Source organism: Candoia aspera, chromosome 2, assembly GCF_035149785.1.
Source record: "Candoia aspera isolate rCanAsp1 chromosome 2, rCanAsp1.hap2, whole genome shotgun sequence".
NCBI lineage: Eukaryota > Metazoa > Chordata > Lepidosauria > Squamata > Boidae > Candoia > Candoia aspera.
In genome coordinates, this window is record NC_086154.1 from 229,552,592 (window position 1) to 229,576,470 (window position 23,879).

General features: G+C 36.5%; 1 protein-coding gene across 1 annotated transcript in view; it reads left to right on the forward strand.

Moving 5' to 3' along the window:
* Positions 1-23,879, forward strand: part of EDIL3 (EGF like repeats and discoidin domains 3) — a 263,167-nt gene that overhangs the window by 132,863 nt on the left and 106,425 nt on the right. Inside the window, exon 3 of the mRNA XM_063295452.1 lies at positions 14,654-14,782. Coding sequence (XP_063151522.1) covers positions 14,654-14,782 — 129 coding nt within the window. The remainder of the gene's footprint in view (positions 1-14,653; positions 14,783-23,879) is intronic.

Sequence of the window (23,879 nt, forward strand, 5' to 3'; positions counted from 1 at the left end):
AAGCTATTTTCCTTTTACAATGCCTAGTTGTCCTTCATGGGCCCAATGGGATGACAAATGTAGTTCCTCAGAGAAGAAGACAGTATCCATTACAGTCAACACTTGTTTGATATAATAAAAAGATTGGAAATGACGCCTAGAAATATAATCATCAGAATTATTCCTGACAGGGCAATAAAGTAAAATATAGTCATAAATATGAAAGCATAATGCCCATCATTCAATACAAGCAGGATGTAGAACTGAAACTTTGTAAAAATGTTGCAAATGCTTTTGGTCAGTAACAGGGGAATTGGCTGACTATAAATGAAAATGTACACAACTATATTTGACAGCAAGGGATTCTTGTATAAATTGTGACTACCAGAGTTCCACACTTGACAGAGAAGCGATCAGAACCAGTCTGTTAGAATACTGCCCTGACAGTATCTATAAAAAGTGGAGATGTCTTAAATTGTGACAAAACCTCTTGGTTGAGTGGGCATCTATTCCCACCACTTTGCTTTGCTGAGAGTTTTCAAAGAGGTTGTATGACAATAAATAGCCTGGGGTGAAACAACCATAGTATGTAATAAAGCCAAGAAGAGTTCAAAGTTCTGAACCATTTTGAGGAGTGGCAACATTCTTTATTTTGAATTGGCCCCACAAACCCTCCTCAGATAAGGAAAGCCCCACCATACCCACCCAAGACACAACAGACTCTGACTTGTCCTCCACCTGGCATTCAAATATGCCAGCATTTAAAAAGAGAGAAGAAGGGGAAGGCAGGACTGTGGAGAAGTGCTCTGTTATGTCAGTTGGCTGGATCCAGTGAGATTAATCCAAAAGAAAACCAAAGCACATGAGATCCAACTGTGTTCTGGTAGACTTAATGATGGTGGCTCTTTAAAATCAGTTTAGGAGGGGAAGATTTGCTGGAAGAATGAAGTTGGAGGTGATAAGAGTCTTAAACAGAGTGGGATTAGGGGTTTAAAGAACATAGGGAAATTAGTGTATGAAGCTATATATGGGCACAGTGGAAGCAAGGATGATTTGCCACAATGGAATGGTACAGCAAGATAAAGTGAAGGTATTGTGTAAGGTAGTTTTAGCTATGTTTTCTTTTCTTTTGAAGTTATGCCTTTAATTTTGTGGGTTATTGTTTCTTCTTCATTCTGTCGCTTAGTAGTGTGATGGATACAGTATGTGTGAATTTATATACAATTCTCAGCCGTTCTAACTTCATCACTTAGTTATAAAGGATTTAAAGTCCATTGAAAAGAAAGTCACATATTCCTATAATGAGTACAGCAGGATCCATGTAGGATCAATCAGGAGGTTTTTAGCAGCTGCAGAGGAAATGGGAAGCAATTTGGTTCAAATGAAAAACTAAATACAGGGCCTCTGCTGGGTAGAAAACATCTGGCTGTGAACCATAGGCTCATAGGAGTCAGAAGCAGCATAGAAACCAAGTCAGAAAAAATATGGCAAAAAGACAGGCATTTTAGTGCCATGTGATTGTTGTGGCCTACTTACCATGTCTCAATCATTTTTCCCAAGTATAAACTAAAGTAGAAGAAATATTGGTTATGCATTACAATTCCCTTGATTCAAATCTTGAATTTCAGAAAAAGTACTTGACTAGGTTCATACGTTTTACCCTATGATGTTCTTTGCTTGATTTTGCCTTAGTGTGATATGTTAATCTTGACAGTGTCGTTTATAATCCATGGTTATGGCTTAACATTTGTGAAGCTTTATATTGTACAACAAACCATGACTGAAACAAGTCACATCATAGCAGACTGTATCAATCAAGCCATATTTAGTTTCAGAAGCTACTATAGAAACAATAAAGGGAAAAACTTGAGAAGAAAAAGGATAACTGGTAGGAAAGAAATAACTAGGTATTGGGAAGAAATAATTAAACAGTGGTTAAACCACATGCACTGTCATATAACACCATTCAATACCTAATACCTCTTGAAGTCAAATTATATAGAGTAGCAGTTGGAAACCATTGCAAAGATCATGCTTAACAGTGAATTTAATCTGCCATTTTCAGTAAAAGTGAGACTAACAATAAAGTCTTTATCAAGCTCTGTTTTTTCAGTTATAAAGTGACAAAGCATGACCATGAGCTTTAAACAGCTTGTCATCAGTAAATACTTCCCCAGTTCTTTACCTGAAATGCAAAATCATGGGCTGATCATTTCTATGCTGTTTTCCATTTCTCTGTGATCACAGTTCATTCAAATCAAAAAGGCCCAGAACAGTTGCAGCATTTTATAAATATACCTTTGCTTTTGACTTAGCCAGATGGGAACACTTCAATCATGGAAATCAACATGCTTTATTGGATGCATAAAACATGATAACTATTTAACCAACACAGAGTCAAGTCTGGGTCGGTGTCATTTCTTTATAATGAATATAAGAAATGTTGCAATGCTGTGTTGATCTATTAAGATTATCTTTTGTAAGTACCAATCTGTTAATTTAGTAGAGGACAGACTATCCACTGCTTCGAAAATTTAGTCATGACTGGTACATGTAAAATATGAAAAGTTGGAAAAACTCAAGATCATAATATATTGAGTTTTGTTGTCAGTATTTATATTATATGAATATTATAAACCCCATCCTCTTATTCTTTAAACATCTCTCTCCCTTAGTTTGTGAATCATTTTGTGTTGTGGGTCCAATTAGTTCTTTGTTTGATGTGATTCATCCACAGCAGTGTGACTTCACTGGCACCATCCGGTTAACCAACCAGAGTTTATGCCAGGGTGGCTGTATGTGTAGATCTACTGGTTTGGCAATTACTGTACTGACAAATATAGCTTAGGGATATTACCCACAATAATTGTGTTGCTGAGACATGGACAGGATAGGATATATGGCAGGAGTACCCTTTACACGACCTGCATTCTCACAAAATTTGGGATTAGAGCAGGCAAAATTTGAAGGAGGAGGAGGATGGGAGTAGGAAGAGGCTCTTAGAGCAACATTAGAGCCAGTTTGGTCTAGTGGTTCAGGCTCCAAGCTAGAAACCAGAAGACTGAGAGTTCTAGCCCCACCTTAGGCATGAAAGCTGGCTGGGTGACCTTGGGCCAGTCACTCTCTCTCAGCCCAACCCACCTCACAGGGTTGTTGTTGTGGGGAAAATAGGAGGAGGAAGGAGTATTAGGTATGTTCCCCGCTTTGAGTTGTAAAAATAATAAGGGCGGGATAAAAAAAAATATCCTTCAAGCATGAAACAGGAAATGTGCTCTCTGTCAATAATAATCTAGCAATGTGATAACTTCCTTCCCAATCAGTATCCAAATGCTGGATTGACAGCATTGGAACCTCTGATTAAGGGAGAACAGGTTGCTTTATTTCCATGACATTGTTGCCCTTTTCAAATTGTACATTTGGTAAACCAGTGTTTTTCACACTTGGCAACTTTATGATGTGTGTGCTTCAATTCCCAGAATTCCCCAGCCATCATGGGAGTTGAAGCCAACACATCTTAAAGTTGCCAAGTGTGAAAAACACTGTGGTAAACTCAGTACAAAAAGACATAAATTCATCCACAAATGTATATGTTTGAATAAATCACATATAACGTGTATATGATTGTTTTTGCAGATGAAAATATGTGCATAACAATATAGATGTTATGTTCTCATGTGTACTTTAAACGTGGCACACTAATAGAAAACTGGATTCTTAAAACCATTGGTGTTATATGTTCATTCTTACATGTGATTTCATGGAGCATACTCTTTAAAATTTTGTACAAATTTTATCAATTTAAGTGTTGTAGAGAAGGAGGAGGAGTTCTATCTTTTACAACAAATAAAAGATTGCAGATTTATCATCTATTACTGAAAATGGCATCAGTTTGAAGTTCTGCATAGACAAGTCCATTAAAGAAAATTAATTATGTCATAGTACTGTAATTCAGACTCATTATTGTGTCACTGAGCAGATAACATGGCTAACCAGGATTAATTGAAAGCTGATAGCAGAGGGTGGACAGCCTCTGTAGCGATTTGATATTGCCTTTATTTTAAACAACAAAGCTATTCCATGAGAATTCACATTGCAGGATAAATTCAGAGACACAGAATTTTTCATGTTATGAAATTCACTATCAATATGGTTAAATGCTTCCAAACTTGCAGAACCCTTCCTAAAAATGTAAATCTCTCTTATGGATCTGTATTTCAGGAGGATTTTGCCTTTTTGAGCAGATTTTTCCCTTGTTTATTGTTGGACTAGGACCAAGGGGATCCAAATGTAAATCTATTGTCACCTATGGAAAATTAGTGGGGGACTGAAGCCAGTCAAAATTTCTATTTCAAAGTTGTGGGGAAGATAGGAAGAGAAAGAGCCAGAGTGCTGTGTACATCACAATCAACTTATGGAGAAAATATGGTTGATAGATTTAACAAAACACAACAACAACTTAAATTATTGTGTGCATATTTTAACATGACTATGGTTTCCTTTTATTCAGAAGATAATGCCAATCAGATTTCCATTTCTAAGACTTACAGTTTTAGAAAATCCAGAAACACACTGCAAGACTTGTTCTGTATTTTTCAGGGAGCTTCTTCCACACATACTCTCAGGACTTTTTTTTAATGCTATTAGAACCATATTGAAGCCTAACCAGTCAAAATCAGGACTTCTATAACATAAAACCAGTCCACCGACTGTCACTGAGCACAGTGATAATCTTAAATATGTTTGATTTCTTTAGTGAGCATTCAGTGACCATAAAACAGGAACCCTAGAAAGTATATGCTAGAACTCTGAATGCTTCAAAACTGATTCAGAAGAAGTGCTTCCTACTTTCAGTGCAAGTGCAATACCTCTCTGCTAATCATTAATGTGGGTCAAATTTTTTAGGTGTTCATGTGACTCTAATGGTGCTGGTTTAAAGAAGCAACTCTTTAAAGAAGCCATGGAATCTTAGTTTTGTCATAGGTATAACACAGAACATTTTTAGGGTAATCTCGGAGGTTCTGCACTTCTACTTAATTTCTGAACCTAATACAGGAATAAGGAAACATTTGGAAAGGAGAACTGATAAATTGGAGGGTGAGTTTTGTATGTGTCTCTTAACACTTTCTTCTAAATTCTACCTGCTTTCTTCCATTTTATCCTAATCTGAACTGTCATAACAGAAATCACTGCATCATTAATTTATTTTATTTATTTAATCAATGTATATGACCACCCATCTCAAAGAAATTGCCCTGGGTGGCTAACATTATTAAAAGCCAATAAAAACCAGTACATATACAAAAATTAAAACTCACAGCAGCCAGGAAATTCACGAACAGCCATTAACCTGGAGACAGGCTCCTTCACACCCCTGGGGCCCTAGGCTTGAGCACGGAATCAGGTCTTTACCTCATACTTGTAAATAGGCTTCATAATAGCCATTTCCTGTGGAAAAAGTAGTAACCAAAACTGTCATGGGAAGCTTCAAATTGTAGCTTCTCTATGAAGGAAGACATCTGAGGCTTTTTAGATTTGAGTGAAGGCAGGTAAAGGGAGACATGCTAGAATATATAAAAGGTTTTTGCTCAAACTTTTATAATGTTACTTATTGAAACTGAATGTGGGAAGATTGTGAGCCTATAATACATCTTCACTCAACACATAGCTCAATTAGATGAATTCACTACCATCAGATGTGATGATGATTGCTAGTCATTTAGACAGTTTTAAAAGGGAAATTCATGGAACTTTCTGTTGGCTACTAATCTTGATAACTGAGTGAAAAATGACATGCCTCAACTGGGTAGCAACTGTGCAAATTCAATCTCATCTACTACAAGCTGTTATCTGTAATGATATTGCTATTTAGCTAAATAATTGATTTCAGGAATAATGTAAATCCTTATTCAATCTAGGTCAAGATTAGAATGCGTAGTTCCTACATTCCCTTCCCCCTCCAAATCTCTTCTGTGATTAGGTGATGAGGAGAAGACTGTTAAGTCCAATGGAATGAAAGAGGCTTTTGTTCATTCAAGTTTTTGAAAAAAATTCTCAGTTAAGAGTTGTCTATTGTATTGCCAATTGCTGCACTGTGAACATTCAGAGCCTTCTTACACCTTACATGCACCCTATTCCTGTCAGAAAATGCTTATATGAGCAAATTAAATCCTTTTGAGTGGCAAACATGCACAAATTCCAAGTTCCAGGGTGCTTTTATTTTACCCATGGCCTTTTAACATAAGAATTAGCTACCTATCATAGCATATAAGGACATATAAAGAAAAATGAACCTGCTGGTTTTGAATGCTGTTAGCTTACCCCTAGCAGTACACTGGTAGAAAGACATTTGTTTCTTTTTTTCAGAGCAGACTTAACCTTATGATAAGAACAGCTAAGGAAGTGCCCATGGGTGTAATGGTGTGTAAAAAGTTTACTTATTTAATTAATTAATTTTTATCCCGCCTTTACTATTTTTACAAATAACTGAAGGCAGCGAACATACCTAATACTCCTTCCTCCTCCTATTTTCCCCACAACAACAACCCTGTGAGATGAGTTGGGCTGAGAGTAAGTGACTGGCCCAAGGTCACCCAGCTGGCTTTCATGCCTAAAGCAGGACTAGAACTCTCAGTCTCCTGGTTTCTAGTCCAGCGCCTTAACCACTAGACCAAACTGGCTCTAAGTTACTTTGAGTTTATATGCTGAAGTAGTAGATGGAGAATTTTAAAAGAAAGAATGGTGCCATGGATAACTAGACTATAAGATAGGCCTGTGCATTTGGTTATTGCTTGTTAATGGACTGAGATTTATTTCATCAAACCTCAAGCTGCAACATGGAGCCTTCTCTGTAGGGTTTCTGGTTGATTCCTATTATTTATTTCCTTTGTCAGTGTTTACATTTTACCTGAGGAAAAAATAGCTTTTTGCACTATATCTGACAGACCTGTATTTTAAATCCATACTACCTGACACATTTGGAAATATTTAATCTTCAGTTCAGAGTTGGGTATTCCCTGGTGTGCACGTGTTTATGGAAACTGAGTTCACTGTATTTGTCACCAAAGCTGAGGAGTAACACGGTTCTTGCCTTGAAGACCTTTCTGTACCCCACAGAGAAAAGAGGCATTTGATTCATTTGCCTAAAAACCTTACATATTTCATTCAGAGCTTCCAAAAATTCAGGCCTACTATCCTTTTATGTTGATGATTGTATTATTAGTATCTTTCAGTGCAGAATAGGATTTCAATTGAATTTCAGCTTCATGCACATCTGAGGCCTCCTAGCACTTATTATTCTCTAGCTATTATCAGTGGAGATGTACTAAGAGCAGCACTCAAAGGAGCTGCAGACTGTATAGATCTATTACTTTTATGGTGCAATTAATCTTGTTGACATTACTTATATAAATGTGGATTAAAATGCCTGGAAAGCATACAGTTGAATTCTGTTGCTCATTAATATTGATCAAAGGTTGTTGTTCCCCTTTGTGTTAGAAGCTACTTAAAGATTACCTACAAAAGTGTTACTAAATCATTGATTTTTTTAAAAAAGAACCTGAAGCCCAGCGTGCTTTAAAGTAAAACTACAAGAATACTTGTCAAACTTTCACTGTACTTAATTGATAATATCAATCACATTAAAAAATTGGTGGCATGTTTCCTATATTTGCCATCTTTATTTATGTGTAGTGTTTCCTACAATAGAAGTTCACTGATGGTCAAACTCTACATGTTACATTTCTATAATCATGCAGAAGTTAATGATTCTTGGTCAAAGCTGCTATCATACAGTACATCAAGAGAACCATAACCTACAGAAAGATATTGTGTTATATTAGAAGAAAAAAATCCATGATGTATATTAGGGTACCTGCCCTAAGACCCTTAATCTGTTTGCAGACATCAGGCCTTGGGTCCATCTCCAACATTTGCCACCAAAATTGTAATTTTTAATATGACAGAATATGACTATATACAGGACTTATCCTAATAACTCTTCTTAATTAATTTTAATCTTGAATTAAAATTTGTCCTTGGTCTCCTTTTTGGAGTGTGGTCCTGGTTTGCTACTTAAAAGCCAAGTGTGACCTAGTTGTGCATTCCTGGTGTATATATCTACAGTAGTCTATTTAAGATGACTTTTTTCACTTACAAGGATAAAAGGGAGATAAAAGAGATGCCTGACACTCTGATCAGTCTGTCAGGCATCTAAGAATCTACAGAGCATAGGCAACACTTGCTACAAAACATTTTCAGATTATCCTATTAAAACAAGAATTTCATGAAAAGGAAAAGCTGGATCTCATAGAGTATAACTATTGGTAATGTTAATTTATTTGCAAGCAAGCCTTGGGCCTCCGAAGAAGAAAACTGAATAGGACTTTCTTGATGGAACTTATCATTTGTTATGTTTTAATAAAAAAGAGGCTGAAATCTAAAGAGTAGACAAATCTGTCAAGTTTGATTTCATTTGGTTTTTCATGGTACTGCATGGTTTTTAAAAAGTTGGCACATTTTTATTGCCTCTCTCAACAAAATTTTCAGGATATACACATTTCTAAAGTAATTTGCCTTTTACAATTCCTACTTCAAAAAGATTGCATTTTCCCTAAAATGCACTTTCTTTTGTTTCCACAAAAATCTGGAAGCTTGACAGACTATCCATGGATGGATTGGTGTAGTCCTGATGACAAATAGAATGTGCCAGAGTTCTCAGAATGTTACATACCTAGAATTAAGTTTTGCACATACCTAGTTGGGAAAAATATCTACTAGCTTTGGCTATGCCATCTGTAAAAACATACAGTGTTGAACTTCAGAAACATGATGCTAATAAAGATTTTAAATAAACTTTTTTAAAAAAACAACACATTGCTTTACAGAGAATGAGGCTGAATTCTTTTATACAGAGAACTTAATGGCAGTTATTGAGAGCTCCTTTCATATATTTTCAAGCATGCATCATGTTTTAAAATTCTAATGCTATTTATTGCCAGATTGTTAAAGGCAAAATATTACAGGTAAAATTATGATCTATCATTAAGAAATGTTGGTCATAGTTTGTGCAAGCCAATGGTTAAAACTGAGCAAAGATAATGGCATCTTATATAAAAATAATGTTTATAGAAAATGGGCATCCATCCACAGTTTATTTGTACATGAAGAAAAAGCCTGGAGCTATCACAGGTGCCATCAAAAAGAAGTGAAGTAATTGTAATATGTTTTCTGCTTAAGCCAAACTTCCATTTTCTTCCTTTATTGCTTACATGCTTCTGATACCAATCTCACCTAAAATAAAATATCCTAAATATATATCTGTACACTGTCTGCCCCTCATAGTTGATGGAAGTCAAGCAATAGTATGATGCTTTGAAAGGGAATCAAATGATTAGAGATTCTAGCTTGCATAGAATAGCATGAGGATGCTGTGATAAAATTTGGCTTCCATTATATTTGTGACTCACTGGTCAAAATGTGCCAAGACTCACCACTACAGATTTCATGCTCCCCGATCAAATGTTCCCATCTGATTGGACTCACATGCATGAATGGACTTGACATGTGTTGGGACTTGCAAGTCAGTAGAGTTGGGAGGGGGAACATGCCAGGAGTGTGAAAATATCTTGTTTGGACTATCTCTGGTATCCAAGGTCAAGCTATCAAGCCGTTGGAGACATCTGTGGGGAGTTGAGCTGACTGGCACAAAGAGGGGGGATGAGTGCCTAAAAGAGGGAGGGGGCTTGTACTCATTGGGTCGTTTAACTTGGGGAAAACATGGCAACTTTCATTTGCAACTTTTTCACTGTTCTGTGTGCTACTTTCCCTTAAAGAGATTTCTACTAAAATCATGTATGAATCGAACTTAATGGTAAATTGAGTAACACAGTCATTACAACAGAATGGAATGAAAAGGGAATAAATGATAAAGAGCACAAATTAACAGATGAAAAGAAAGGAAAAATGGATATATTCTGTTTCTGTAAAACTAAGAAAGGAAAAGATATGATAGACTTGAATGATGCTAAGTTGATCCATTCAGGGGAGAGAAGGTGTAGGTATAATTATGACTGAAAGAACTAAAATGTGCATGTATATCAGAAACTATGAAATGGTGTCATCTAGCTTGTTGATGGTCCATATGAAAGTAGCAAACCATGGGTAACTGAGAAAGCAGGGATGAGTTTGGGGAATAATTTTATAACATTTTGAATAAATGCAATCCAGAGGAAAATTTAAGTGTTGGCAGTGGTGTGCTGCTAGATGTTTAGAACCAGCTTTGTCTGCTCTATTGTTGCCATTGTGCTGCACTGCTAGCTATGGAACAGCTGATTGGCACACCAGGTTTCAAGGTTCCTCTCTGCTACAACCAGCTTGCAAAATTCCAGAAAATTCAATCGGCTCTTGTGAGCCATTGTGAGCCAGCTCCAGCCCACTGCTGGATGTTAATGTGAATGGCTGGATTGGAACAAGATGAGAGAGTACAAATATGTATGTATGTAGGTAGGTATATACTGTATATACTGTATGTATGTACATGTATGTGTACATATATGTGTGTGTGTATGTATGTATATACTGTATATTCTGTATGTATGTATGTATACATATGTGTGTGTATTTGTATGTGTATGTATATGTACATGTGTGTGTGTATGTGTGTGTGTATGTATACACACACACACACACATTTTTTTTCAAGCCATTCAGAGAACTCAGGAATAACTGACAATAATGATCCCTGTATTTTTTTAAATTTATTTATTTATTATCCCACCTTTATTATTTTTATAAATAATTCAAGGCAGTGAATATACTTAATACTCCTTCCTCTTCCTATTTTCCCCACATCAGCAACCCTGTGAGGTTTGGTAAGCATCTGCTTAGGAGAAAGTTTCTTTCTTTCAAATATGTGGTTTAAGCATAAGACTTTATATGTACACATGGAAAAGGAATGAATAAAAATAAATTATTTGACTGTTTATGATGAAAGGCTGAGTGACTTAATAAAAAGGCACTTTTGATTGATAGAAATTAGAAATGGTTTTGGAACTGGGTGAAAATGACTAAACAAGAAACTTTCAGTAGAGGGAATAGAATTTAAAATAAAAAAGATGAAATGATGTCAGATGAAACTGCAGTAAGGGAATAAAGGAGGATTTTAGAGATGTGTGTGGGAATGATAGTGATATGTCGAAGAGTGAAATTGAAACAAAGATCGTAAATGTTAGTATCCCGGGGGGAAAAAGATGAAAAGGAAGTCATTAATGCTGTAAGAATATTGAAAAATGCATGACAGTAGATGCATAGTATAACCGGGGAAATGTTAAAAATATTTAACACCAATTTGGTGTAGTGATTAAGGTGCTGAGCTAGAAACCGCGAGGCTGCGAGTTCTAATCCTCCCTTAGGCATGAACACATTTTGATGTAAAAGAAGTATATGATAAAGTGAATAGGATTAAATTATGGAATGTTTTTCATGAACATGGGATTCATGGGTGGTTTCTGAATATAATAAAAGCAGTAAGAACAATAGATGGTGAAAGAAAAGCATGCCTGAGAGTAAATGCCCAGTGAATGGTTCAACATGGACCTGAAATTAAGGCAAAGTTGTGCAATGTTCCCTTGGCTATTAAATGTATTTATAAATAAATACATATGTAATGCCCATTATAGGTATGTTGGTTGGAGATATGAATGAACATATTCTTTTGTATGCAAAAAATGTTGCCTTATTGGCTGACCAACTGAATAATTTATAGCAAGTATTGGATAAAGGAATACAGATCTGAAAATCAATCAAATACCAAGGTAACTGTTTGGCAGAGAAAGTGCAGAGAATTACATTAAGTTATATATATATATTTTCAAACTACAGCAAGTAGAAGAATTTGGGTGTGTTTATAGAACGTTTACTGAAGATGGTAAAACGGAAGAAAATGTTTTAAGATGCAAATGCTGATAGAAAGGCGATTTGTTGCAAGGAATGCATGTTTGTCTGGAGAGCAAAAATATCTACATATAAGAGCATCCTTCTGCCTGTTTTGTGGATTGAGGAGACAAGCAAAGTTCACTGAAGCTGTTTGGTCATATGAAGAGAAGAAATTTTATTTTATTTTTATTTATTTATATTTCAAATTTCATTACTGCCCATCTCCCTCAAAAGAGGGACTCTGGCCGTTTACAATAAGACTAAAACTAAATGCACATTAAAATACAATAAAAACAGTATCTCTTACATAAAAGTATAAATATAAATATAAAATATAATATAATGGGCAAATATAATACAATATATAATAAATTAGGACTGAATTGCAAATGAATATATATAAAGGTATGGTTGAGAGGAAAGAGAAGATTGAGAAAGTCATGGTTGGCTAGAGTTGATAAGTTTCTCAAAATGGGAGAGTTAAAAAGTTCAAAAAACAAAAGGCAGTAGATGAATTAGTGTATGGATAAGCTAAAAGCAAGGATGGTTTTCTAGGATGGAAACTTTTGAAGAGGTGCAGTGAATGTTATCTGTGTAGATCTGATTTATCTACATTTTCTATTTTCCTTCCTTCATGCCTTAATTTCTTTCCTTACTATTCCTTCCTCCTTTTCTGCTCTTTTTATAATATTGCTTACCCTAAACAGAACAGCATGATTCGTGTGATGTACTGTATGTAAAATAAAATGCAGTACAACCATGTTGTAGTGATTCCGACAGCAAAGTAAAAGCTTCAGGACCTCCTGGAGCTGCTTAAATTCAAAGTTTTTTTCCTTTACACAAGGAAGGAATGCCTGCTTATTTTGTTGCACACGAAGAAATGGAATTCCTTAGAATTTTTCTCAACAGCATGTAGATGCATTTCAGAAAATAAAGAAGTTGCAGAGGCCAAACTCTGTGCTGCCTTTTACTACTTATGCTTCATATTATGGAGTGGGAAATATGCTTAACTACAAATTGCCAGGTGGTACCGATGCGTCAGTTAGTTACCAATTCTATGTTGAATTATGCACAAAATAGAAAAAAATGTAGTACAATTGTTTGTGTTCATCCCTTTGAAATTTATACTGATCATAGCTTTCTTTTAAATCTCATTTTTTTAAAAAAAAGTAGAACTTTAATTACAAAATTGCTTTGAAATTTGCAGAATACAGAGAATTTGATTAATGCATTATTGTTGCTTTATGCCCATGCACAATCACACAAGTAAGATAAGCCTAGAATGAAGTGGCCTGCTTAATATAGTGTTATGGTCCAGAGGAAGCACATAACACTTTTTGATGTTCTCGCTCTGTTATCCACTACTTCAGTGTGGATTCTCCCACCTCTTGTTTCAAACCTTTGGCCTGGGATGGTGTCATTCTTTTTTGTATTCAAGAGGGAACAACCCTGCATAGAGTGAGGCTCGTCAATGCGGACAATCATGCTTTAAATGTAGTGATCTCTTCACTTACATTATTCACTTACTGGAAAAGGGAAGGAGTTGCTTAGCTCTTCTTCAAATAACTCTTGAGAAGGGCTAAGATCCATTTGGTTCAGTGTTTTTCAAACTTAGCAACTTTAAGATGTGTGGACTTCAACTCCCAGAATTCCCCAGCCAGCATGATGTCTAGGGAATTCTGGGAGTTGAAGTCCACACATCTTAAAGTTGCCAAGTTTGAAAAACACTGATTTAGTTGTATTCCAGAATATATCAGTATCTCTTCCCTGCTTGGCATTTTGTTGATTACCAAGATATGTCAACTGTGGCACTCTAGATGTTCCAAATTATATCCCCCAGCATCTCCTGCCATTGATCAAACTCCAGTGCATGCTGTGAGTTATAATCCAGCAACATCTAAAGGGCCACAGCTTACCTATGCCTGTTGGTTACTTTAACTATATTTCTGTTAACATATGCTAATTTAGGTCCTTCCTCATCTTTTTCCAGCCTTCATCAGCCTTCATTTCAAAATTTCCATTAGTTTTTTTTTTTTTAATTCACACACTAGAATAGTTGCCTCTAACCTACAGTTAAGCCATAGGTAGCATAATTTTTTTAGTATACAGTGCTTTATCTAAACCTACAACAGAAGCATACCCAGCCAAAAGCCCATGGATTTGCTATTCTCTACTTTATCTAATTCAATTGGGCATGTTTATACTATATAATTGGAGCTATATCCAGAATCTTAGCTTTATCCAACTGCAAGATTAAGCAAAGCCATCAAAACCTGCTGTTTCAAGCAGGCTTTGGGGGTTGATATATTATGAGGTGAATCCTTTCAGCAGTAGGAATGTTCTACTATATTAAAAATTACAGTCTGAACAGAACTTTTAAAGCTCTCAATGGATTTCACCCGGGCATTTGAGAGCTGTCCCAGCCTTGAGGCAAACCGGCCGTTCCTATTCTTGATCTAAAAAAGTCACATAGGTGGAATTCCGCAACCACCTCTTAATTAAAATAAGTGCCAGAGGCCTGTTTTCTGCCTATGAAAATGCTATTCTTTGGTAAAAAAAAATGAAATTCATTTTTTTTATCAAACGTAATGTGATGGTTGAAAAAAATCAACAAAAAGGTGGCATAGAACATTGATACATTTACTGTCAAAGCTTATTAGTGTTTGAGTGAAATAGATTTATGAGATTTTTTTTTTTTTTTGCATTCAGATACTTCATTTGTCTTTTTTAAAAATTCTTTCAGGGCCATGTCTCCCTAATCCCTGCCATAATGGTGGAACATGTGAAATCAGTGAAGCCTACAGAGGAGACACATTCATAGGCTATGTCTGCAAATGTCCAGTGGGATTTAATGGAATACACTGCCAGCACAGTAAGTTTAAGAATGGTACTTACCTTTCTTGCTCTGTGAGAAAATACCTACAACTGCTATTCTTCATAGTTATGCAGTTACTACATGTGCTTGACCCAAGAAATCTGTTTGGCTATAACTATGGATGTTTCAGGGCATCAGAATCCTTGCCAGATTCTTCTGCAAGGTTCTTTGTAATTTCTTACTGTTTTTATTGCAATTTCAGTAGGAATCAATTGAAGAGAATATTTGTAGCTCAGGACTGAACTGTGGAGTCCTTGGTGCTTTCTGAGCCTTGTTGTTTTCTTGCAGACATTTTGCACTGAAGATGTTGCCTAGTTTGGCAATGAAACGTCTGCAAGAAAACAACAAGGCTCAGAGAGCACCAAGGACTCCATAATAGGAATCTTCATGCTTAAGTCCTTCCCATAAAATGAAGATAAGATTCTTATTTTTCTTTTTTATATTTACAGGGTATCAGAAAATGGAATATTGAAATTTCTTTAGACTCAGGGATTTATCCTGATGTTGTCAGCAGTTCATTCAGCTAATGATGGCTGAAGATGAAAAGGGTTGTTAAAAAGTAGATATTTATGCTAATAGGTTTCCTATATCCTCTATTTTCCATTTTAAAACTAACCCAAGACAGGTGCTGTTAGCCATGTTATTTAATTCAATAGGAAGACTTTCCTGAGGGCTTTATTAATTGATGTTCTGGATTTTTCTACCATTAGTTAAAAGAACAGCACTACTTCTATCTAAAATTCATTATAGCTGGTCAGGAAAAGTAAATTATGAATTGGACCATTTTATTTCACTTTCTCTCATTACTTTGGAATTAAATAAATGAAGGGCTTCTCTATGTGGGCTATACCAACTTTTGTTAATCTTCTACTCTAGTCGACTAGCTGTTCATGGAAAATGAGAAATATCCCAACTCATTTTCATTTTCTATGTAAATGGTGATGTAACTGGAAGCAGACTGGAGAGTCTCTGCACTCACATTAAAACAGATCTGCTTTGAATCCCTAGGCTGCCCAGTGACTTGTATTTCTGAGTGGCAAAGGATTGAAATAAACTTTCTGCACCCTATCCTTATGTAATGATTACATAATCAAATGGCTTCCAACATTTATTTTAACTGCAGTTCTGAACAGGGAAAAATTGTTTCCAAAATAGTCTATCTTGCTTTCTTAACTTAATTCTGTAATTATTAAATAGAAATAGTATTGCCATAGTACAAGGAAAATAGCCAGTTCAGAAGCAACTTCAATCACTTTTTTCCCTAATCCATCACTTTTGCAGTCAAACAAAACACATGAACTTGACAAATAAAACAGCTACACTATGATGGAATCCTATGATTCTGTGGGTGAAATGCATTATCTTGTAAGTGTTAAGCTTGAGAGATTTACCTTCTTATTGTTTTAATAGTCATCAAACATTTGTTACATTTCATTAAGAGTTACCAGTGGGCAACTATTCAATGCTACTATTTGTTTGTTTGTTTGTTTAAAGATCTGTAAGGCCACCCAACTCAGACAGTATGACTCTTGGCAGCATACAACATAAACACACAATCACCAACTTCACCTAACTACAAACAACCAATATATAAATACAAAAGCTAAAACCTGAAAGATAAAATGGCAGCCAAGCACAGAACAAGACAAACTTCCACTCAAATGGCTATGTGAAGCCATATGTTAAACTTTAATTAGGACTGGTAAAGAATAATTGCTAATCATGTAGCAAAATGTCTAGATCTCTGCTGTGGTGCAGATACTTTTATAAACTCCTCCATTTATAGTTCATTTATGGTTCATTCTTTTCCTGTTTCAAACTCCCCTCTGGCACACGAGTAGGCCACCTCCCTTGCAATCAACCTAACCTACCAGGGGCTAGACAGGAGTGACTGCAGCTTTGTGGCACATAGTCTTGGCCAGCTGGGGATGGGGCATTATTAGTGGATACAGTCACCTACTTTCAGCAAAGAAACAGAAGTTCAATAATGGAATGCTCAAGGGAACACAGAATCTTAGCTAGGCTTTATTCATTACAACTGCTTAAGCATCACACACACTCATCTTTACTTGCCCGATCCAGAACTGATCAGGTCATGCATGGGTGTTGGGGAAGACAGGAATGCTCCACAGATGACAGTTGTGTGCATAAATTGGGGGTCTTCCAACAGAGACCTCTACAGCTTATCCTTTTATCCTTTGCCAGTGGTGAAGATCATATATTCCTTTCTGTGCCACCTTAGCTTTTCTTTGACTGTTACATGACCTGCTGCATGGCAGTACTTATCTGGTAGCTGTCATTCCAGACCTTGTCAGATTTTGATGGATTGTTCCCCTATGTCCTGCTGCATGGCAGTTCTCATCTCTGGTAGCTGGTATCCACTTCAGCACTGGTGGCTTCTTTGTTTTTCATCCTCCTCCTTTTGCGTGTCTGAATTTTTCCTCAGGTGCAGATTCCATTCATCTATTCCTCCCAAGATTTTAGTTCTTGTTAAATTTAAAAAGGCAGTATGTGATATGGAACAATTGTGAACACACACATAGCACTTCTCAGAAACACTTTAAGCCAAATGCATATTTTCCCAAGACTGAGTGGCTTTTGCCACATGAGCCTGGGGAAAAATACAGCTGTTTAATAATTTCAAGCAGAGATCTGCAACAAAGTATGAAGAAGAGTACCTGAATGAACATTGCTATTTTAGCCAAAACTGTGCAGCTTTACTTGTAGACACTCTAAAAATTCCTAGAGTGTAAATAATTCATGAGTTTAACTTTACCACCCCATTAAGCTTTGTTTTACTGTTGTATTTCTCTGTATCCACTTTTATTTCCTCACAAATCTAGCCCCTGCTATAACACAGAAGCTGGTCCAGAGTTCAAGAACTGATTCCCCCAGACAGTTGGCCAAGCAGGCTCTCCTTCAGCTCCTAGAGAATTAATTTTAAACCAAGCTATTGCCCAATCTTCCACAAGCAAGTTGGGGGGGGGCGTTTTCGAAGGAGTCATTTCCCTTCTAAATCAGCATCCAGTAAGAAGAAAAATATATATGCCACTAATCATGAAATGTTTAGAAGTTTATTCATAGAATCACAGAATCATACAGTTGGAAGGCACCTTGGAGTCCCTAGTCTAAGTGGTACCAACTCTAGTGGTAGTTTGCCTGATGTTAATCCCTGCTTATCTGGATGTTGGCTGCTGGAGAGGATGTGTTCTTGTCTTTTTGTTTCTCTCTTAGCTTTTTGATTTTGAATGGTGGGAAATGTGGTTTATCTCTATGTGTCTGTTGATGACCTCTGCCTCACTACCTAGCCAAATACACTAAGATAGAAATGCTCAGAATCATGGAACTCATCAACCTCTGCCTCGCTACCTACATTCAATTTGATGGACAAATATACCAACAGATCAGAGGTACACCCATCACCCTCTCAGGACTCATAGCAGAGACCATAATGCAGCATCTAGAAACTGGAGCACTCCCACACATACAACCAAAAATATGGACCCGGTATGTAGATGACACTGCCGTCATAATAAAAAAGGAACAACTAGAGAAGGTACATGAAACCATCAACAACTTCTTCAAAGGAATAAATTCACAAGGGAAGAAGAAAACAACACACTACCCTTCCTGGATATCCTCATCAGCATAGGAAACAGCAGAAAAATCGAAACACACGTCTATCAAAAAGTGACCCACAGTAACCAAGTGCTCCATTACTAAAGTAACTACCCAACCTCCCACAAGAGTAGCTGTGTAAGAACATTATTCAGATGGGTACAAATGCACTGCAGCAACCCAGAACACCAGAAAAAGGAAACAGATCACCTATACAGCATCTTCCAGCAAAATGGATACCCACGCAACTTTATCAAAAAGTGCCTGACCACTCAACCCACTACAGCACAACCAACACAAGCTGTGAAAAAGATTAACACTGCCATACATCAAAAACATCTCAGAAACAACCAACAGACTGTTACAACCACACAGCATCACCGTAGCACACAAATCAACCAAAGCCCTTCGGAATATCTTAAGCAAACCAAAAGACCCAGTAGCCCAAGAAGAAAAAAGAGGAGTTATCTACAACATACAGTGTAAGGACTGTAACAGCCACTATGTAGGACAGACAGGCAGAAGACTAGCAGAGCACATCCACGAACACCAACTAGCAGTCAGAAGACACAATGAAAACTCCTTAATCTTACAATACATGGACAGACTCAACCGTAGTTTCAACAGGGAAACTGGATATCCGAGACCAAGCTAAATCCAAAAACACTAGAGAATTCCTGGAAGCTTGGCATTCAGACAAATCAGCCATCAACAGACACATAGAGATAAACCATATTTATATACCATTCAAAAGAGACAATAAAAAAGCTAAGAAAGAAACAAAAAGGCCAGAATACATCCCCTCCAGCAGGCTACACCCAGATAAGCAGGGATTAACACCAGACAAACAATCAAGCAGAAAACAATACCCTAATCAAGGAACTACCAAGGAGAAAACCACACCCCCACCAACACTGGCAGGTCAAGCTACTGTATATAAGCAGGGACCAAACCCCACACTCACTTGCACTGATGATGTTGCCTAGTTGGGTAATGAAACATCTGCAGGCAAACTGAGCTCAGAGAGCACCAAGGACTCCACAGTTCAACTCTGAGCTACATATATTCTCTTCTGTTGGAATAGATTTTAGTGCTGCACAGAGGGTAATGATGTAATCACAATGTGAGACTATCACATTTATCTGACAGTTATTCTTAGGGCATTCCAGGTACAGGGCTTCTAATGCTGCCACTTCTAACTTAATGGGTTTTTAAGACTAAAGATAAAAGAGGAAGGGGTAGGGGAAAATGAGTGAATTACAAAAGTAGACATGGTGATTGTACAACTAAAATTTTGTCAGATATACCTTTAATGAAAAGTAGGGAGGGTGAGAACTATTTCTACAATATTTATTTCATTGTGTGGATTATTATTTGTCAAATGTAAGATTTTGGGTTTATCTGTTTTAAGGAGGTTTGGTCTGATTATCAACTAAAATAATAAAGTGAACGAGTCCACAAGTCTATGTCATGCATTCACTTTGAAATAATAGTTGAGTTTGCATTATGAATTTCTATTGCGTATTTTTGGAGGTGACATATTAGCTTAACAATTGTTACAATGAAAAGTTACACGTTTCACACAAATGTGAAGACACAAAGTCTTTTGAGCACATACATTTTAACAATACAAAAAGTATTTAACATCTCTTCAAGATAGAGGAGGCCAAAATTGGTTTCAGCCTTGGCCTTGGTTTGATTCATACAAAGAATTGTTTTCTTTTCTTTCTCCTAAATGTGGTGACAGTTCCAGCTGTTATGCAATTCACATCCTGCCTATTCTCTGCTTAAAACCTTTTTTAAAAAAATATTTATTGGGAGCTAATTTCCTTTTGCCTTCAGTACCACTTCTTCAATGAAGATCAGCTCTATATATTGATAGAGTATTAATATAGCTTTACAAAAACTGCCAGATTAAAAATTCAGTTAAACTGGAACCTTCTGAGACTAGTCCCCACCCCAAAAGATGAAAGTTGTTTTGACCTGCCATGAGTGCTCTGCTAATATTGCTGCTTTTGTTAAACTGTTATCATTACAGAAAAGCAATTGAAATTATTGTTGTGATGTCATAAGTCTGAAGAGAAGAGGGTAACAATTGCAGCTTTAAAAAATAAGTTTATCCAACAAAATAAATAATCATATTTATAATGGAATAATTTTAGGGTGTAAACAAATCTACAACAATTATATAAACTTGAAGCTACATTCATATTTTTTGTGCTTGGAATCTATCCAGGCTGTTATGCTTTAATATTTAGTTGAAATAAAACAAAGTCCAAATATCAAGTTGTAGTTACAAAGTTTAACGAACAATGAAATTCAAATTGATTTGTATAATTATCATGGGTGTCCAGAACATGTTGCAGTGATGACATGTGCATCATGTTATTTTGAAAATGATTGAAATAGTTTGCACAATGATATAATAATAAATGTGATATAATTGAACCCCTCTCCTCAGCCCTCCCTGTAGAAACCCATAGACAGAATCATCACAGAATCTGATGCTTTTCTTAAAATGATGAAAAGTGTTGTGCCATTGCAATGCATGTTCTGGTCCTTTCTTATTGATGTGCAACATCGCAATATACTTAAGAGGCCAGGCTTGTGTCACAATGGCATAATACTGGTTGCATTATTTCACCACCACCACATTTGGGCCACAGAAGCATCCTTGAAAATAGGGAATCCTCAAAGGTACCACATCACTTTGCATAACACTCCAGCTTCCCATCTTTGACAATTAAAATGTTTAAAATGTTACAGGTCATGTGGGACAGGGAACCTTGCAGAAATCAAGGGATGTGTCTGTAGATAAACTGGTGCTGCAACATCACATTGGGACACTAAACTAAACAGATGGAATTTTTTATATCATACTCTGCTTGGTGCTTGTTTGAAAACACTTCTAAAATTATGGGTTAATGCAGAATTCTGCTATCTCTTATAGGCCAAGTTAGGTACACAAACACTCTTTTACAAGCAAATTTTGTAAAAGAGGTGCTTCAAAACATACCAGAATGCATACTTTTTAAGCTTCATTTGGCTGCTTGAGTAGCTTCTCCTGGCTATCTCTTTATATATGTCTGAGGAGCACCTTCCAAAGGAGGGGTCCCAAAAGACATGGCTGCTTTCACAATTCAAAACCAGGGGTTTTCTAAGTCTCTTTCACACTCTGAAACACTTCTTTCACAGAATTTGCATAGCCAGGGTTTCAGACATTGTTGGACCTCTTGGTCCTCTTCCATTTTTTTTTTACCATGTTAATAAATATAATAGTTCTTACCTACTTTGCTTTTAAGACTATTGTATGTTTTGTATTGTATATGGTACTACTTACTGATCCCATTGATTCAGTTGTTCTAATAGCTGATATTGATTATTTTTGCTGAAAGCTGCTTTGAACGCTATATATTTTGGAAAAGCAGCATGTAAATCAAAAACTAAAACAATCAACCAAAGCCACTAAACCAGACGTTGGCTTGGCTGTCAGTTTAATTCAAAATGCAAAGATGTTGTTATCTCCCAAAATACTTCAAAGTAAAGTTGGTTGAAACAGCAACTTAATAGCAGTCTAGACCATTAGTTTCATTCATCCAGAAAATGACCTCTTGAGTTGGAGGAACATATATTACAATGCCAAAATCAATTAAGGCTATTCATGTAAATCCTTCCCTATACTTTTCTTGGCCTTCTAAGACTCAATGGTGACTCATAATGAATCCCAATACTTATGTTTTTATTATATTTTGTTTACCTGTCAGTAGGAGAAATATGATAAGTATGACTGAAAAGCTGTGGGCTGCTTTGAAAAGAAAAGTAGGGTAAAAAAGCTTATATAAAGCCTACTTAAAAGACTTCTTCTGTCTGTGTTCCAAAAAACCTGACATTCAGAGTTTGTTCTTTAAAACCATCAATGTTGGTGGTTATCACTGCCCCATTTTTTGGAGGATACTGTAGTTGTGTCAAGTACTTCCTTTTATATAAGTCTCCCATCATTACACTTGATTGATTGATTCTGGGTTTTAATAATATGAAAGAGGGAATTTTCTACTTATTGCTGATGGTGTTCAAGTGGTGCTCCAGATGTTTTGAATTGCACCAAGGCACTTATTTCTATTGGTACTATCTTTGCTTTCTTTTGCCACAGTTGTTCTATTTTCAGGTCTTTGTATTTTGTTTTCTCCACTTCTTTCTCTTCTATTCTGCTGTCTCCAGGTATTGCAACATCCACTATCCAGACTTTTTTGTCTTTCTTATCAACAATTGTTAAGTCTGGGGTGTTGTGTGGCAGATGCTTGTCCATTTGAATTCTCAAGTCCCAGAGCACTTTGGCTTCTTCATTTTCTATTACTTTGTCTATTTTTTGGTCCCACCAGTTCTTGCTTGCAGGCAAGTGGTATTTCTTGCAGATATTCCAAAGCACCATTGTTGCTACTTTGTCATGCTGTTGTTTGTAGTCAGGCTGAACAATCTTCTTGCATCAGCTAACTAGGTGCTCCATTGTTCCTTCAACTTCTTTGCAGTATTTGCTGCCTGTTGTTGTCTTATCAATTCTGGCTTTGTATGCATTTGTTCTTAAGGTTTGGTCTCGTGCAGCTAGAATTAGCCCCACTGTCTCTTTCTTCAACCTTCCTGCTCTTAGCCATTGCCAGGTCTTGTCATTATCTGCTTTGCCTGCTAGGTTTTTTGTGTTCTGGCCATATAATACTTTGTCTTGCCATGTCTCTTTTCTATTCTTAATTGTTCTTTCTTGTAGGCCAGTTTGGTCTCTTTGGTATTCAGTAAGTCTTCATGGTGTGCTAGCTTCAGTGCATCTTCTTCACTGTCCTTCAGATATTCTTCCAATGCCATTTTTTCTTCTTCAACTGTCTGGTGTATTTGCAAAATTGCATGTCCACCTATGCTCCTTGATAAGTAGAGTCTGTCACTGCATGGATGAATGGCATGATTCATTGTCATTATTTTTCTGGTTTTCCTATCCAGGGCTTCCAATTCTGCTTGAGTCCAGTCCACTCTTCCAGCTGTGTATATAATGACTAGAATTGCCCAGTTGTTAATTGCCTTGATGGTATTTCCTCCACTGAGTTTGGACTTTAAGATCTTCTTCACTCTCATGATATATTCACTACTAACCTCCTTCTTGATGTTGTCAGCTTTAAAGGATGCCCAGGTATTTGTAGTGATCTTCATCCAGACTCCTGATGTTATTTCCTTAGGGTATCTGGATTTCTTCAGTTTTCACCATTTTTCCCTTGTTGATGGTAAGGGTAGCACATTTGTCAAGTCCAAACTCCATTGCAATATCTTGGCTGTATATTTGGACAGTGTTGAGCAGTGATTCTATTTCAGGTGGTATTTTTCATACAGCTTCAGATCGTCCATGTAAAGGAGGTGAGATAGCCTGGCAGATGTTTTTGATGTTTGATAGCCATGGCCTGACTTGTTCAGTATTGTTGACAGAGGAATTAATGCA